This window comes from Heteronotia binoei, chromosome 4 (assembly GCF_032191835.1).
Source record: "Heteronotia binoei isolate CCM8104 ecotype False Entrance Well chromosome 4, APGP_CSIRO_Hbin_v1, whole genome shotgun sequence".
Classification (NCBI taxonomy): domain Eukaryota; kingdom Metazoa; phylum Chordata; class Lepidosauria; order Squamata; family Gekkonidae; genus Heteronotia; species Heteronotia binoei.
Window position 1 is genome coordinate 16512969 of NC_083226.1, and position 14949 is coordinate 16527917.

At 48.4% G+C, this 14949-nt stretch overlaps 1 protein-coding gene across 1 annotated transcript in view; it reads left to right on the forward strand.

Annotated features, from left to right (window-relative positions):
• The window catches only part of KPNA1 (karyopherin subunit alpha 1), a 28474-nt gene extending 23864 nt beyond the window's left edge, over window positions 1-4610 (forward strand). Inside the window, exons 11-13 of the mRNA XM_060236833.1 lie at window positions 598-725; window positions 1442-1620; window positions 4283-4610. Of these exons, the coding sequence (XP_060092816.1) occupies window positions 598-725; window positions 1442-1620; window positions 4283-4470 (495 nt within the window). The 3' untranslated portion in view covers window positions 4471-4610. The remainder of the gene's footprint in view (window positions 1-597; window positions 726-1441; window positions 1621-4282) is intronic.
• Window positions 4611-14949: the final 10339 nt, after the last annotated feature.

The following is a 14949-nucleotide window of genomic DNA, read 5'->3' on the forward strand; positions in this document are numbered from 1 at the left end:
TAAAATCCAGCCCTAGTCCTGTAGCTGAGTGTGCAAGTTGACAGACTTTTTGTGTGCCTTTGGTTAGTTGTGCAGAGTTTTCAACAAGCTTCCAAAAAAAAATGATGGGGATAATTGAAAAACTTCCAGAGAAGGGCTTTAACTGTTCTTCCCACGCAAATATATTTGATCAGGGCTTTTTTTTTAAAGCAGGAACGCAGTTCCGGCTGGTTTGGTGTCAGGGGGTTTGGCCTAATATGTAAATGAATTCCTGCTGGGCTTATTGTAGAAACAACGGTGGCATCAGGGGGGTATGGCCTAATATGCAAATGAGTCCCTGATGAGCTTTTTCTACCCAAAACGCCCTGTATTTGATAATTTGGAGATAGATGCTCAGGGGAATTCTCCCATGATCAAAATAAATCTGTGCCGCATCCTTTGTCTAGTGGACTAGAAGGTATGACTTGAAGGCCTAGGAACAACCATCCCGCCAGACACCAAGCAATGCTTTCAGAGTCATGGATTAAAATGAACTCAAGGGAGGGAGAAGGCTTTAATGTGAGCAATCCTAATGCATGGCCAATGACAGTCTACTGCGCTTTGCTTTTTTTTTCCCAGACGGTCATAGATGCCAACATTTTCCCAGCCCTAATAAATATTTTACAAACTGCCGAATTCCGGACAAGAAAAGAGGCGGCCTGGGCTATCACCAACGCAACCTCCGGCGGTTCTGCTGAGCAGATCAAGTAAGTAGCAGAGGGTCAAGCGTCGATATTTCTCAATAATCAAGCTTTTGTTCTTTAATCAAAAGTTGCTTTATTGTTGAAACTCCATAGCTTGCCCAAGGACGGACTCCTTGGAAGTAATGACATACATAGCATTGCATAGTAACTTATAGGCATGCTTCAAAGGGAAAGGTTACAGATAACTTCAAAAGGATAACATAAAGATGCAAATTGAGTCGAGGGTTCAAAGGCTACTCACTAGTATCTCTTTATGACTAAGGAATGTCAGCTAATAAAGACATCTCCCTTTCTCACACATTCTCTGGGAATCGATAAGACCTGGCTGTGTGAATCTGGGGGAGAGGCACTCTACACCATTAACCACAAGGTTACTCTAAACATCCTGGGTCCAGATGGATTTATTATGTACCCTTTGGTTAGAAGGAGGAAACGGGGGGGGGGGGTCGGGGAAGAGTATGAGGAGTGTTCTGCTTTGTATCTGGCTTGGCTGCTAAACACCACTAGAGGCAGCATATAGAAATGGCATGCTTGACACAGAGCAGGCTCAGAAGGGCCTGATGGAAAAAGCTCCCAGGAGAGCTCCCCTTGAGCTGCTGACCTTGTCCCATTCCGGACCCTGCACCCTCTGACATGTGACATCCCGAAGGTGTGCCTTCTAATCGCCTTGCCTTCCTTGAAACCCTTTGGAGTGAATGACCATCCGCGATCTGTTTCAGGTACCTGGTCGAGCTCGGCTGCATCAAGCCCCTCTGTGACCTCCTGACAGTGATGGACTCGAAGATCGTGCAGGTGGCACTCAACGGGCTGGAAAACATCCTGCGGCTGGGCGAACAGGAAGCCAGGCGTGGCGGCACTGGCATCAACCCATACTGTGCCCTCATCGAGGAGGCCTACGGTAAGGGCGTGTGTGTGTGTGGCAGCTGCAGGGCTGTGCGTATTAAGCAGATTCACTTTTACATCAGGCCTGCTTTGTCAGTGGTGTAATTAATGGGCCTCGTTTATTATCCCAAAGCAGAGGGAAGCAGGCTTTCTGGCAAACGCCGGCCCAAGCAGAAGCAATACATTTTCAAATCTTTTTGTCCTTAAGCGTTCACTTCCCTTCGATATTTCCTGATAAACATAAGAACATATGAAGCTGCCTTCTACTGAATCAGACCCTCGGTCCATCAAAGTCAGTATTGTCTTCTCAGACTGGCAGCGGCTCTCCAGGGTCTCAAGCGGAGGTTTTTCACACCTCTTTGCCTGGACCCTTTTTTTTTTTGGAGATGTCGGGGATTGAACCTGGGACCTTCTGCTTCCCAAGCAGATGCTCTACCACTGAGCCACCATCCTTCCCAACCTCTGGATCGGGCTGGCCAAACTTGCTTAACGTAAGTTCCACACAGAATAAACGTCAGATGTTCAAGAGCCATGAGACATGAACGTCGGTTGTTTGAGAGCCGCAAGGAAGGAAGGCAGATAGATGGGGGGGAGGTGGAGGTGGAAAGAAAGCAACTTTAAATGCATGTTCCAAGCTAGCCAACGGGGTGGTGGGAGCTTCAAGAGCCACACATTATGTGTGAAAGAGCCACATGTGGCTCCTGAGCCATAGTTTGGCCACCCCCGCTCTGTTTAAAAAAACCCGGTAATGGTAATCCCCCTGTGCAATCACTGAGTTGTTACTGACCCATGGGATGACATCACATCAGGACGTTTTCGCGGCAGGCTTTTTACGGGGTGGTTTGCCATTGCCTTCGCCAGTCATCTACACCTTCCCGCCAGCAAGCTGGGGACTCATTTGACCGACCTCGGAAGGATGGGAGGCTGAGTCAACCTGGAGCCAGCTACCTGTTGGTCACCTTTAATTTTCCAGTTTGTGTAGCCTGTGTACATTTCTTCAGTTACTCAGTGCAAACATAACAGAAAGCGTGGATTTGCACCCCCTCCTCGAAACATGAGCGAGCTCCTGGTGGAAATCTGGAAAGGACAATAATGCAAAGAAAAGCTGAAGGCAGTAGGAAAGGAGGAAGATCCTCCATGAGAAGGATTGACTCAATGAAGGAAGTCAAGGCCCTCAGTTCACAAGACCTGTACAAGGTTGTCCATGACAGGACATCTTGTAGCCGCCGCCACCTCCTGAATTCACTGCCACAGGAGGTGGTGGCGGCTGCAAGCATAGCCAGCTTCAAGAGGGGGTTAGATAAAAATATGGAGCAGAAGTCCATCAGTGGCTATTAGCCACAGTATATGTGTGTGTGTGTGTATATATATATAAATAAATATTTTTGGCCACTGTGTGATACAGAGTGTTGGACTGGATGGGCCATTGGCCTGATCCAACATGGCTTCTCATGTTTTTATGTTCTTAATTTATAGCTACTTGACAGCATGTATCACATGCAGTCGTGGCTTCTTAATGCTCTTTATCTGGAAAAATGTTTATCTTTAATTGTTCTGCAGGCTGACAAAGAATAAAGGCCTTTGGAATGCATTAGCATTGATTGCGAAGCTCAGTTGACCACAGGGATGTGTTCTCTTCTACCTCATTCTCTGACTTTTTAAGCAACACTTGCTGAGTCTGGGGTTGTGGAGAGGTAAAGGAATGCGGCTGCCCTGAGGGCTTTTGCCTCTGAAATCCCAAACGGGTCCTCATGAAAGAGATCTAGGTTGCATCCACGTTTGCAGCGGGGCTCTTTTTGTAGCAGGAACTCCTTTGCATGTTAGGCTACACGCCCCCTGATGTAGCCAACCCTCCAGGAGCTTACAGTAGGCCCTGTACTAAGAGCCCCCTAAGCTCCTGGCTACATCAGGGGGTGTGGCCTAATATGTAAAGGAGTTCCTGCTTCAAAAAAAGCCCTGATTTGCAGTGATATCAGAGTGGGCACTTGGCTGTTTCCCTTGCTCAGCCTCCTCTGCACCACACCACCCCCTCCCCACTAGAAGGTTTCCGGGGCTTTTTTAAAAAAAAAAATAATCAGTAATTGACACAATGCTATAGTGACGTGTCACTTAGGGATGCTGAGCTGCGTTAGTGTCAATTATGGCCAATATTGTAACGTCCCTGTATAGATCTGTGGTATGACCTCTTCTGGAATTCTGTGCCCAGTTCTGGACACTGTATCTCCAAAAGGACATGGCAGAGCTGGAACAAATGCAGAGGAGGGACAGCTAAAGACGATTAGGGGATTGGGGCACCTTCCCTAGGAGGCTGAAGCGTCTGGGACTTTTTAGTTTAGAAAAGAGACAACTAAGGGGGACATATCAGAGGTTTGTAAAATCATGAATGGGGCGAAGAGGGTTAACAAAGACTTTTTTTCCCCCTCTCTCTTCCAAAATGACTAGAACTCCAGGGCTTCCAACGAAGGTGATGGGCAGTAAGTTCAGGACAGTCAGAAGGAAATACTACTTTAACACAGAGTCAGTCTAAGCAGGGAGTACTGCCCTTGATGGGCCAGTTTAGTGTAAGGCAGCTTCATCTGTCCACATGTCAGTACAGTCTTCATTCCCCACCCCCTTTTATGTGTGCATGTGCCGTCCTCGCTCTAGATTTGAGGAGGGTTTTGTGTTTCCTTTTGCAGGACTGGATAAGATTGAGTTCCTGCAGAGCCACGAGAATCAAGAAATCTACCAGAAAGCCTTCGATCTCATCGAGCACTACTTTGGGACGGAGGAGGAAGACAGCAGTATTGCCCCGCAGGTGGATCTTGGCCAGCAGCAGTACATCTTCCAGCAGTGTGAGGCTCCCATGGAAGGCTTCCAGCTCTGAGCTTGCCCTTCCCCTTGCTCTGTGTTGCCGTGTCCGGCCAGTCCGGTCGTAGAGCCCCCGAGTCACCCATCGAGTGGCCCCGTTTTCCATAACACCCGTCTGCGCTCTTTTGCTTGCTTTTTTTGCGCACACGCTTCCTTGGGAACACACATCTGGAAAACGATTTTTTTGGCTCTCCGTCATGGGATACCACTTGGGCTAACCGTCATTGCTCTGTTTTCCACCTCTCCGGAGCCAGGGCTCTTCTTCCGAGCGACAGGGACGTCCATCTTCCCCCAGCAAGAGTCCACACTAAAGCGATGTCGTTCCAGTTTTCCAAAAACGAGGGTCGGAGTTTTCTCTTGTGCGTGTGTGTGTGTGTGGTGCAGTGTTTTTGCAGTCGAGACAGAAGCTTCGAGAGACGCTTCTTTTCCCGCGCCCTCTCCCGGGCGCCTGCTTCATTAGATGGGGTTTCAGAGAAAACACATTGATGCTGCCACAGGATGTATTGGATGGTGGCTTTTCTCTGTGCGTGTGGCAGCCTGGGATCCTGATAGTATATAAACGTAACTTCACAGATATATTACAATGAGCTCTCTGTCCCCTGCGTTGGCGGCCGCCCATGAATCAAGCTGCTCCGGTTAGTAGGAACGCCAAACTGTTGAGAACTCTTGCGAGCAGACTCTTTTGTGCCACTGGGGTTTGGCTGCACGCACAGGATTTGTGCAGTCCCTTTCGACCGCCCGAGGAACTGAAAACTGGCCTCTCTCTTTTCCTTCTTGGTGGTGCAGCCCCATTCCACTTGCGAAAATGCCCTCAGTCGGGTTGAGGCGGGCAGAGGAACCGTTCCACTCCTTCCCCACTGCGTAAAGCAGCTCTTTGTACGGTCAGATTTTCTTGCCGTTTCAGAAGCCCTCCTCGAGAAGGTTGTCGCCGTGGAGGAATCCCCCCCCCCCCCCCCCGTGTGAGCGTCGCACCCAGCTGGATCGAACGGGGCTCTCTGTAAATTGCATTTTTGTCGTAAACTCGTTAACATATACTCAACGATGGACCCACGAGGACGAAGGCGGCTCCCTTGGATTGCATCTTCTGTGGACTGCAGTTCTCAAGTTGGGTCAGAAAGGAGGCCGGAGCATTGCTGTTTTCATGGTGCGCCGCAGGAGCCCCCGTAACAGAATCTAACCCGCCCGGAGCATTGTCCGCCTTTCATGGCTACACTACAAACATTTCCCCTGGAATGGGCCCTTCTAACCTCTGCCCGTTTGTCTTACACTAATTCTGGTTTCTGGCGAAACATCAGCAGTTCAGTTCACTTCTTTCCGCAGCCAGCTGTGACACAGCACTGCTTCTGTGTACCTGCAGAACACATCAAGATTGCAGCCCTCCATGTGCTCGGGATGCAGGCACTGGATATGAATCCTGGTTGGTTTTCTGCTCTCCCCCTTCCCGCTCCCAAAGCCAGCCAACCTTGGTGACATAGTCTTAATTTAACCAGGGGGATCAGCCGTTCAAGAAAGGTGGTTCGCTCTTCCGTGAGCGCACATATTAACCAGAGGGGTTTTACTTTCTCCTGCATCTTCTTTAATCAGTTGGACCTTTCAGAACAAAAGACTTCTCGGATGCAAATATCGTGCACCCATAACCGGTTCTGTTGTCAGAATTGTGTGAGGGATTTCGCCGAAGGTGACTGATCGGGAGAGCGAACACCAGCGGGAAAATTTGCTTTGCCGAACACGTTAAAAATTCGGTCTGATCAGCGCCCCATGGCCTGACTCTTCCGTTCTTCCTGAACAATTTGCATCCCCGTCTGTGCTTCAGGACGGAAGTGTTCGTAGCCGCTACTTCCGTCCATTGTCTGTCGTCGAGCAGCCTCAAAATGACTTTCTTCAGCGCAATTCGACGCTGAAGAAACGCCTTGGGGGGCGTAAGCCACGGTTGGCCTCTAAGTGGACTTCAATCGTTTGTGATTCTAGGGTTTTGAAATTATCGCTGAGAGGAAATGGAGAGGAGAAGGGGTGTTTTGTTTTGCAAAATACCACCCCTGGTGGTTTGGGGGGGGGGCGGGCAAAAATTTTCCCCACCCCCTATGTGTGGGCAAGAAGCCGTGCTTTCATTTTGGAATTTTGACTTTCGTGACGCAGCACGATCTCACAAAATCTCTTTACCTCTAAATTACAGCTGGACTTTATCTTTGCAAATTTCATGAGCTATGGCTAAAAATTTAGCACGTGGGTCGCCAATTGGCTGGGATCGGCTTCTGGTGGACAGGGAAGGAAGCCCCGTTTAGAGAAGGTGCGAAAGGGTCAAAATGGGGGGAGGGGGAAGCAGCAGTGACAAGTGGGGAGTAAATGCTGCACGAAAAAGGTAAGCAGGGTGGGAGGGGAGGGGATTGTTTTCTCAAAATGTTTTGCTCCGGGAAATTTTTTGTGGTCGACAGTTTGGAGCAGCAGTACTATTTAAAGCTTAGTTGGGTAATTTAAAGAAACAAAATCTCAATGTTGCCTTTACATCCCATAGTAAATAACCACGTTTCTTTCTCGAAAGCTGGTAGAAGCACTGAGGCGTAGCGATCTTGTTTCAGCTTCCAGGGTTCCTTTTTTTGGTTTTTGTTTTTTTTGTGGCTGGATTTTTTAAAAGTGTAAATTACTGATCGATGACATGTCATTTCTATATTAAGATTTGTTTTAAATCATGTACTTTATTGGATAGTATTGGGGAGGAGGGGAGGGGACAGCTACACATTTTGTACGCCGACTTCAGTGAAGCGTATGTATGTGTGTGATATTAGAAATGTGTCACATACACAAACCACTGACGGTGTGGGTCTATGTGTGTGCATACGTAGGAGTATATATGCACATACACACTCCAGTGTGTGCGCTAATGTGTATGTATATATGTATATTTACACACATCCTATATCTTTCTCACACTGAAAAAGTTTTTTCTCCCAGGCTCGTGAGAACGTGGTGCATTTTGTGTTCCTGCTAGGAAATAATGACAATTCTCTCTTAAAGGGGTGAATTAAACCATAAACACATTCAAATGGAACCGTATCCTCTTTCTTTTTCTGAATGGAGACTTCCCTGTTGGCACTTATGCAAAACTCACCAAAATCTCACCAAAATCTCTTTACCTCTAAATTACATCTGGACTTTATCTTTGCAAATTTCATGAGCTGTGTTTAAAAATTTAGCACAATTCAATATGAACTGCAGATTAGGGTCAAATAATAGTTTCTGGCTTACTTCCTTGTCTGAAATCCCATAGAACAGTGTTTCCCATTTGCAGGGTGGTGACCAGGTACCAGACCATTGAAGCCTCACTACCGGGTCACAAGAAAAGTCAAGCTAACCCTGCCCCCAGCAAAGCATGACCTCTGCTCTGCTTTCTTCCTTCCCCCATCTCTCTGTTGTGCAGAGAAAAGCTAGCCTTGAAGACTGACACAGGCTGCAAAGCCTGAGCTCTGTTTTGCTTCTTTCCTTCCCCCATCTCTGTGTTATGCAGAGAGGAGCTGGGTGCCTCTCCTTTCTTCTCCCCCCCTCCCAGTGTTTAAGAGAAAAGCTGGAGTCCACTGGCACTTTAGACCCATGAAGTGTTCTTCAAGGTATTAGCTTTCATGTGCATTGCAGTATGCTCTTTTGGGGAGATTTCCCTGGGAGGCCTGGGCGGCAAAGAAGAGTGTTTATGGGTTTTTTTCAGCCAGGAGGGGTGGGGAGTGGGTATTCCAGTAGCCATTTTTTTTACCAAATGACCCCTGGGCAGAATTGTTACTCGCTGGGGTCATCTGATGGTAAGAAAGGCTTTTTTCTCTCCCTTCTTTCTTTCCCTGCAAGTGATGCTCTGTCTGTATTCTTAGTGCTGAGAGGGGGGGGAAGCAACAGTGAGAGGGCTTCTAGTGCCCTGGCCCCACTGGTGAACATTCTGGTGCTTTTTGAGCATTATATGAGAGAATTTTGGACTGGATAGTCTACTGGCCTGATCCAACAAAGCTCCTCTTATGTTCCTGTGTTCCTTCTTTCCATGTCTTCTTTTCCTCTCCTTCCATTTCATTCTTTCCCTTTCTTTCTTTCTTTCCTTCCATTTTTACTGGATGAAACTTTTCTGTTCATACTGTTGTTGCAGACATAGAAGTTCTGCCAATGAAAAGTTGGCAGCCCCAGTTGTAGCCAGCTGGTCTTTCTATTAGATTTCTTTGTGAGAGAGTGAGAGGTGTGAGGCAGAAAGAGATTATTGGAGATTACTGCTATATATCTCAACAGCACTGGAAGTGATGGTACTATGAACTTGGCACCATTTTACTGGTCCTGCTTTTAACAGCTGTCTGACACCAAAATTAAACTCCTGTAGATATTAAAAAGGATGAAAGAAGTTCACTGGCTAAATATCTGCAGAACAGGTTGCTTTTAAAGGCATGGGAAACACAGCCAGTAAAAAGCCGCAGGCCCCTCATAAATATCCTTTTTGAGATAACTACAGAAAAGCTTGTATGAACTTCATATAACTTGAAATTAATTCATTAATTGCGGCACAATTCTCTGCTACCTTCCACAGCAATTTCCCAGTGTTTCAGCCAAAGAAAAGTATGAAAAATAGCTGTCGAAAGATTTTCTTGAACCCAAGCAAGCTTGGTTATACCTTGAGTCAGGGTTCTAGTAATAGCAGCTGAAGGAAGGGCCTATTAAATGTTTCAGCATATTTTGAGGTACAGCAGCTGCCAGGGCCCAGTATGGGTGATACACAGTGCTGTCATTCCTGATGGCGATGGCAACAGCACTCCCAACTGCATACACTAGCTAGTGCTGTTGAGGAAGGGGTGTGTAGGTGGTGCAGGCAATTAAACATGGGCATTAGGAGTGCTTGCAATCTGGAGAAGAACACAAACAAAGGGGCATGCAGGTGTGGGAGTGGAAAGAGAGGACCGCCCACTTTCCACCCCCATTTTGGCCCAGCATGAGTTTGAGAGATTTTTCTGAAAATGAAGTTACTTCAGAAGAAGAGGCAGGTTTGGGGGAGTGTCCTGGAAGTGACATCGCAGGAAAAGGTGGAGTTTTGGTTCAGTGTGCCCCAGAAGTGACATCACTTGGCCGTTGACACCACAGGAAATGACATAATTCCTGTCTTCCGGCTCCACCTCCAAAGTCTCTTGGCTCCACCCCCAAATTTTAGTGGGCCACAAAGGAGAAGTGTAAAAATAACCGGGCCACAGGAAAGAAAAGTTTGGGGAACCCTGCCTTAGACCACCGAGCAGCGGGCAATAGCATGAGCCAGGTCACGCATAAGGCGGTATGCTTAGATTTCAGAGAGTGAACACTTAACCGTGTCACAGATTGGTAAAGCTGCAGTACTGCAGTCCGTACTCTCTGCTCACGACCTGAGAACCCACAAGCTGGCTCCAGGTTGACTCAGCCTTCCATCCTTCCGAGGTTTGTAAAATGAGTACCCAGCTTGTTGGCAAAGTGTAGATGACTGGGGAAGGCAAACCACCCCGTAAAAAAAGTCTGCCGCAAAAACATTGTGATGCGATGTCACCCCAGAGTGAGAAACGACTGGTGCTTGCACAGGGGGACTACCTTTGCCTTTTTTAATATAAACAAGCATCTGTGCTTACAGGCCACGCACTTCATTGACTTGTAAATATTGTAGGATCAGAGCTTGCCCGGTTTTAATAATTGTGCACAGAAGCCACAAGCCCCTTCACCTCCCAAACGTCTGTGGCATCTTAAATGTGTTTCTTACTCTGACGTCCTGCATTTCGTGACGGCTTTGCCCTGAGGTGGGCAAAGCACTGCGCACTACTTCCCATGAACCCTGAGAGGTGATAAGGTATCTCTTCCCGGTCTATCCAGTTGTGCAACAGAGCCTGTGTGTGTGAGTGTGAGAGAGAGGTTAAAGCCCAGGAAAGGCTGGCTTGTTGACTGCTGTTGTAACATGCAATGCTGGCATTTCCAGGAATTAAACCCAGCACGAGCCCCACCCCTTTTGACAAGGACTGTACAGCTAGATGATCACCTGGGAAGAAACCCCCCCCCCCAAAAAAAAACCTAGACAGATTTCTTAAGGGATGTGAATTCTCCCCACTATCGTTCCCTCCCCCCATTCTCTCTAGCATGTGTAGCAAGGAGTCCTAAAGAGGAACTTGCTCCTCCCATTGGCACGCCTGCAGCAACGCTTCCCTCTTATCTCTCACTGCTGTGTCCAAGGACAGCAGCTCCCTTTCTTTCTGTCCCTCTGCAGTCCAATGAAGTTTTCCCCTCTACTGGCTTCTGCCGGGCTGTTTGCTCAGACAGTGGCAGTCGCCGGATAAGGCTGTAACCTGGTAGGTGTAAAACTCACTGCCTTTGCCAGCGCTGCGTGCTCTTCTTTCAGCCCAGAGCTCTCCTGCTTGTGGAGTAAATACTGGTCAACGATTTCCCATTTAACAAGGTGGCAGACACTCCGAAAAGAGTGGATTTCGGCCAGGCCGACCCCCTGAAGTTTTCTTGAACATACATACATACGAAGCTGCCTTCTACTGAATCGGACCCTGGGTCCATCAAAGTCAGTCTTGTCTACTCAGACTGGCAGCGGCTCTGCAGGGTCTCAATCGGAGGTTTTTCACGCCTATTTGCCTGGACCCTTTTGAGTTGGAGATGCCAGGGATTGAACCTGGGACCTTCTGCTTGCCAAGCAGATGTGCTACCGCTGAGCCACCGTCCCTCCCCAAATCATTCCGTGATTGAGGGGTTTTTTTTTTAAAGAAGTTGATGATTGCAACTATTTTTCTGCCCACCTGAGATAAAACAGGATTGTTGGGAGTCTGGAAAGCTTTTAATTGGCTGAATGCATCCCGTCCCCCCCCCCCCCCCGATTTTTTCCCTTAGATTTAGCCAGATAGATCTCCTATGGCTTGAACAAATTGTCTTTACTTTGAAACAATAGAGTTTCAGGCTCTGCCATGTTCCTGTTAGCAGCAGAGGTTTTAGGACTCTCAGTAATGAGGTTAAACTAAGGGCAGGAAGCTACCAGCTGGATATTAGGGAAAACTTTTTATAGTAAGAGTTGCAGCAGTGGAATCAGCTGTCTAGGGAGGTGGTGAGCTCCCCCCTCACTGGCAGTCTTGAAGCAGCGGCTAGACAAACACCTTGTCGGGGTGTCAAACTCATTTGTTACGGGGGCCAAATCTGACATAAATGTGACCTTACCGGACTAGGCCACGTGTCATAAAATGTGTTCCAGATAACAAGAGAGATAAACTTCATAAAAGACACAAATACAAAGATTTTTTTTAAAACTTACAACATGCTTAAAAGATGAGCACTCTTGCAATAATAACTGGCACCTCTTGCTCTGAATGACCACATCGAAATCTGGAGACAATGTCTGTGCTGTAGCAGTCTTGAGTATGCTGTTCAGGTGTTGTTCAGGTCTGTATCTGTAAGTTGTAAACCTGGCAAAGCAAGCTGTGATGCAGAAGGAAGCACAAGAGAAGGAGAAGGAGAAGGAATCCAACAACAGCCAGTTGCTCGGGGGCCTGATTTGGCCCCTGGGCCACACATTTGACACCCCTGCTCTAGACTGATCCTGATTGTAGAGAGCTGGGGAAATGTGCCGCAATCTCATAAGAAGCCAGCCCTTCTGTCTGCCCATGGATCACCATAGTGCTTTGTTCTCAATTGCTCTCTTTCTGTGAAATAAAGGGGGGCAGCGACGTGGGGTAGTTCTAAGCAGAACTTTCCTTGTATCGGATGCTGGTGGTTGCCAGCTGCAAGGGGTACCCCTAGAATCACCAAGTTGGAAGGGGCCATACAGGCCATCTAGTCCAATCTCCTGTTTGGCTATTTTCCTTCCCTCTTGAGGCAGTGTTTCCTACAAATGCCTGTGAAGGGGTTTGCTACCGGAATGCCATCAATGCATGCAGGGGTGGGATTCTAGCAGGAGCTCCTTTGCATATTAGGCCACACACCCCTGATGTAGCCAATCCTCCTGGAGCTTACAAAAAAGAGCCTTGACTGCCTAAGCCTTTCTTAATAGGGAGCCATATGGCAGATAGCAACCAGGGAGGAATATGCCTGAAATATTCCTGGAAGGTGAGGGGGTGTTTCCTCTATATTCAGGGCCTGGATCATAAGTTCCTTTTTGGCTCAGACTAAGGGGGCCTGACTCTCATCTCTGGCCACGGGCAGAGTTTCCGTCTTGATCCATTCATAGCACCACTGAACGGGGTGGGATCAAGTCTGGGGCCACCCAGATTTCTGGCAGAGGGCATAAAAGGAGAGACGTAAGCATCCGGCTGAGGATTTCTTCAGTGCTCAAACTGCCCTGTTGTTCTGACAGTCTGTGCCTGTTCTCCTCCCTCTCGAGAAGTACATCTGCCAAAAGCAAAATAATACAGCCCTGTGAGGCCACCTCACAAGAGACTGTACTGGCCTGAGATTCCTCTTTAAGCAATGCCTTTTCCCACGCCCTGCTGTTGCCAAGCAAGAACTAGAAGAAAAACAAAATAGGAGTCAAGTGGCACCTTTAAGACCAACAGTTTTATTCAGAATGTAAGCTTTCGTGTGCTCTCTAAGGTCTTCTGAGTCATGAAAAAGAATCCCCTCCCCCCTGAGTCCAAATGCACGCACCGATACTATAGCGCAGGGGTACAAACTAGGAGTCGATTGCACCTTTAAGACCGACTTAGTTTTATTCAGAACGTAAGCTTTCGTGTGCTCTCTAAACACACTTCATCAGAAGAGGAATCCGGTACAGTGAGCAAAGCCACACATAGCTGGTAGTGGCTCAGAATGCAAACTGGTACAAATTTAAGATGTGTAGCTTTGCTCACTGTACCAGATTCCTCGTCTGATGAAGTGTGCTTAGAGGGCACACGGAAGCTTACGTTCTGCATGAAACTAAGTCGGTCTTAAAAGTGCAACTTGACTCCTATTTTGTTCTACTTCAGACCAACACGGCTGACTACTTGGATCAATCGAGGAGGAAAACATTCACTTTTGCGTTGTGGAAATGGCTTCACTTGATAGCGGAGAGAGAGGGGGGGGGAGAGAGAGAGGGGGGGAGGGGGAGAGAGAGAGGGGGGGAGGGGGGGAAGGAGAGAGGGCGCCACCTGGCCTAGGGAGCACCACTGGGTGCCCCCTCCCAGACGCTTGGCTCTGGCTCCTGACCACTGTCCCCTTGTCTTCTCCCATCACCAAGCTGCCCTCAACAAAGCCAAGCCCACCCCCCTCTCCCCAAAGTGCGACTTCCACCTCATCCTACCCCGCCCCCCTCCTTCTTGGTGCGGCCAGCAAGCACTTATTCTCACAATTTTTTTATAACATCACATTAAAAATCAGTAAATTAAAAATGTGAAAAGTTTCAAGTTGGGCATTCTTCATCTTCCCTATATTTTTTAATAACGGAGGGGGTTGCTAGTGGGTGATTCGCCTAGGGCGCCAGAAAGCCCAGCGCCGGCCCTGCAGGCCCCAGCAACTCCGATGAAGGAGCAGGTATGATGTGAAGACCCCCGGAGGGCCCCTGCAAACCTTAATGGACCGAGGGGTCAGATTCGGTGTGAGGCAAATTTCCTCAATGGACCAACAGTCTCAACCAGCACGAGGAGCGTCAAGGTTAAGCTCTCCCTCCCCAACACGATAAATCCCATTCGTTTCGAAACATAAAGCAGTTTCAACGCTGCCTTCCTGAGGATTTCTCTTCCATCAAAGCCCTGATGGAGCAGGGAGAACAAACGTAAGTAAACGAATGAAGACACGGCTGCCAGCTAAATACTGGGATGGCCAAGGCTCGCCTGCCCACAGAAGTTAAGCAGGGTTAGCCTCGGCTAATAATTTGGGGAGGAGATCTCTAGGGCTGGCCCTAGACTGGCACACTAGGCAAGGCTGATTTCTGGCGCCCCCTCCCCCGGCACTGATAACATTACCGAATCACAGGGGGGAGTACCCAATTTGCTGCCCCTAGAAGGCCGGCACCCTAGGCAATCGCCTAGCGGCAGGGTCGGGCCTGGAGAGCAAGGAATACCAGGGTCATGGTGCGAAGGAAGGCAATGGCAAACCACCTCTGAATGTCTCTTCCCTTGAAAGCCATATGGGATTGCCATAAGTTGGTTGTGGGTTAACAGCGCTTTCCACCACATTGCCTAAACCAGGGGTGTCAAAACATGCAGCCTGGGGGGCAGAGGAGGTCCCCAGAGTGTTCCTATGAGGCCCTCGAGCAAGTCTGCTTCCTTCTCCCTCTCTCTGGCTTCCTTCTGCGTCACAGCTTGCTTTGCCAGGCTCTCGCGATCGCACAGCAGAGCTACTGAGCCAAGCCTCTTTTCCTTCTACGGGCTGAGGTTCCACCCCCTCCTCATCCCCTGGGGAGGGAGGGAAAGAGCCAGAACTTCCTTTGCCAAGTTCCCTCAATCATTCAGGAGAGATACAAAATCTTTAACTGTGTTTGTCTGTGTCCTTTATAAAGTGTATATCTCCACTACCTGGCATTACATTTTATCACATCCATGGCCCAGCCCGACAAGGTCTC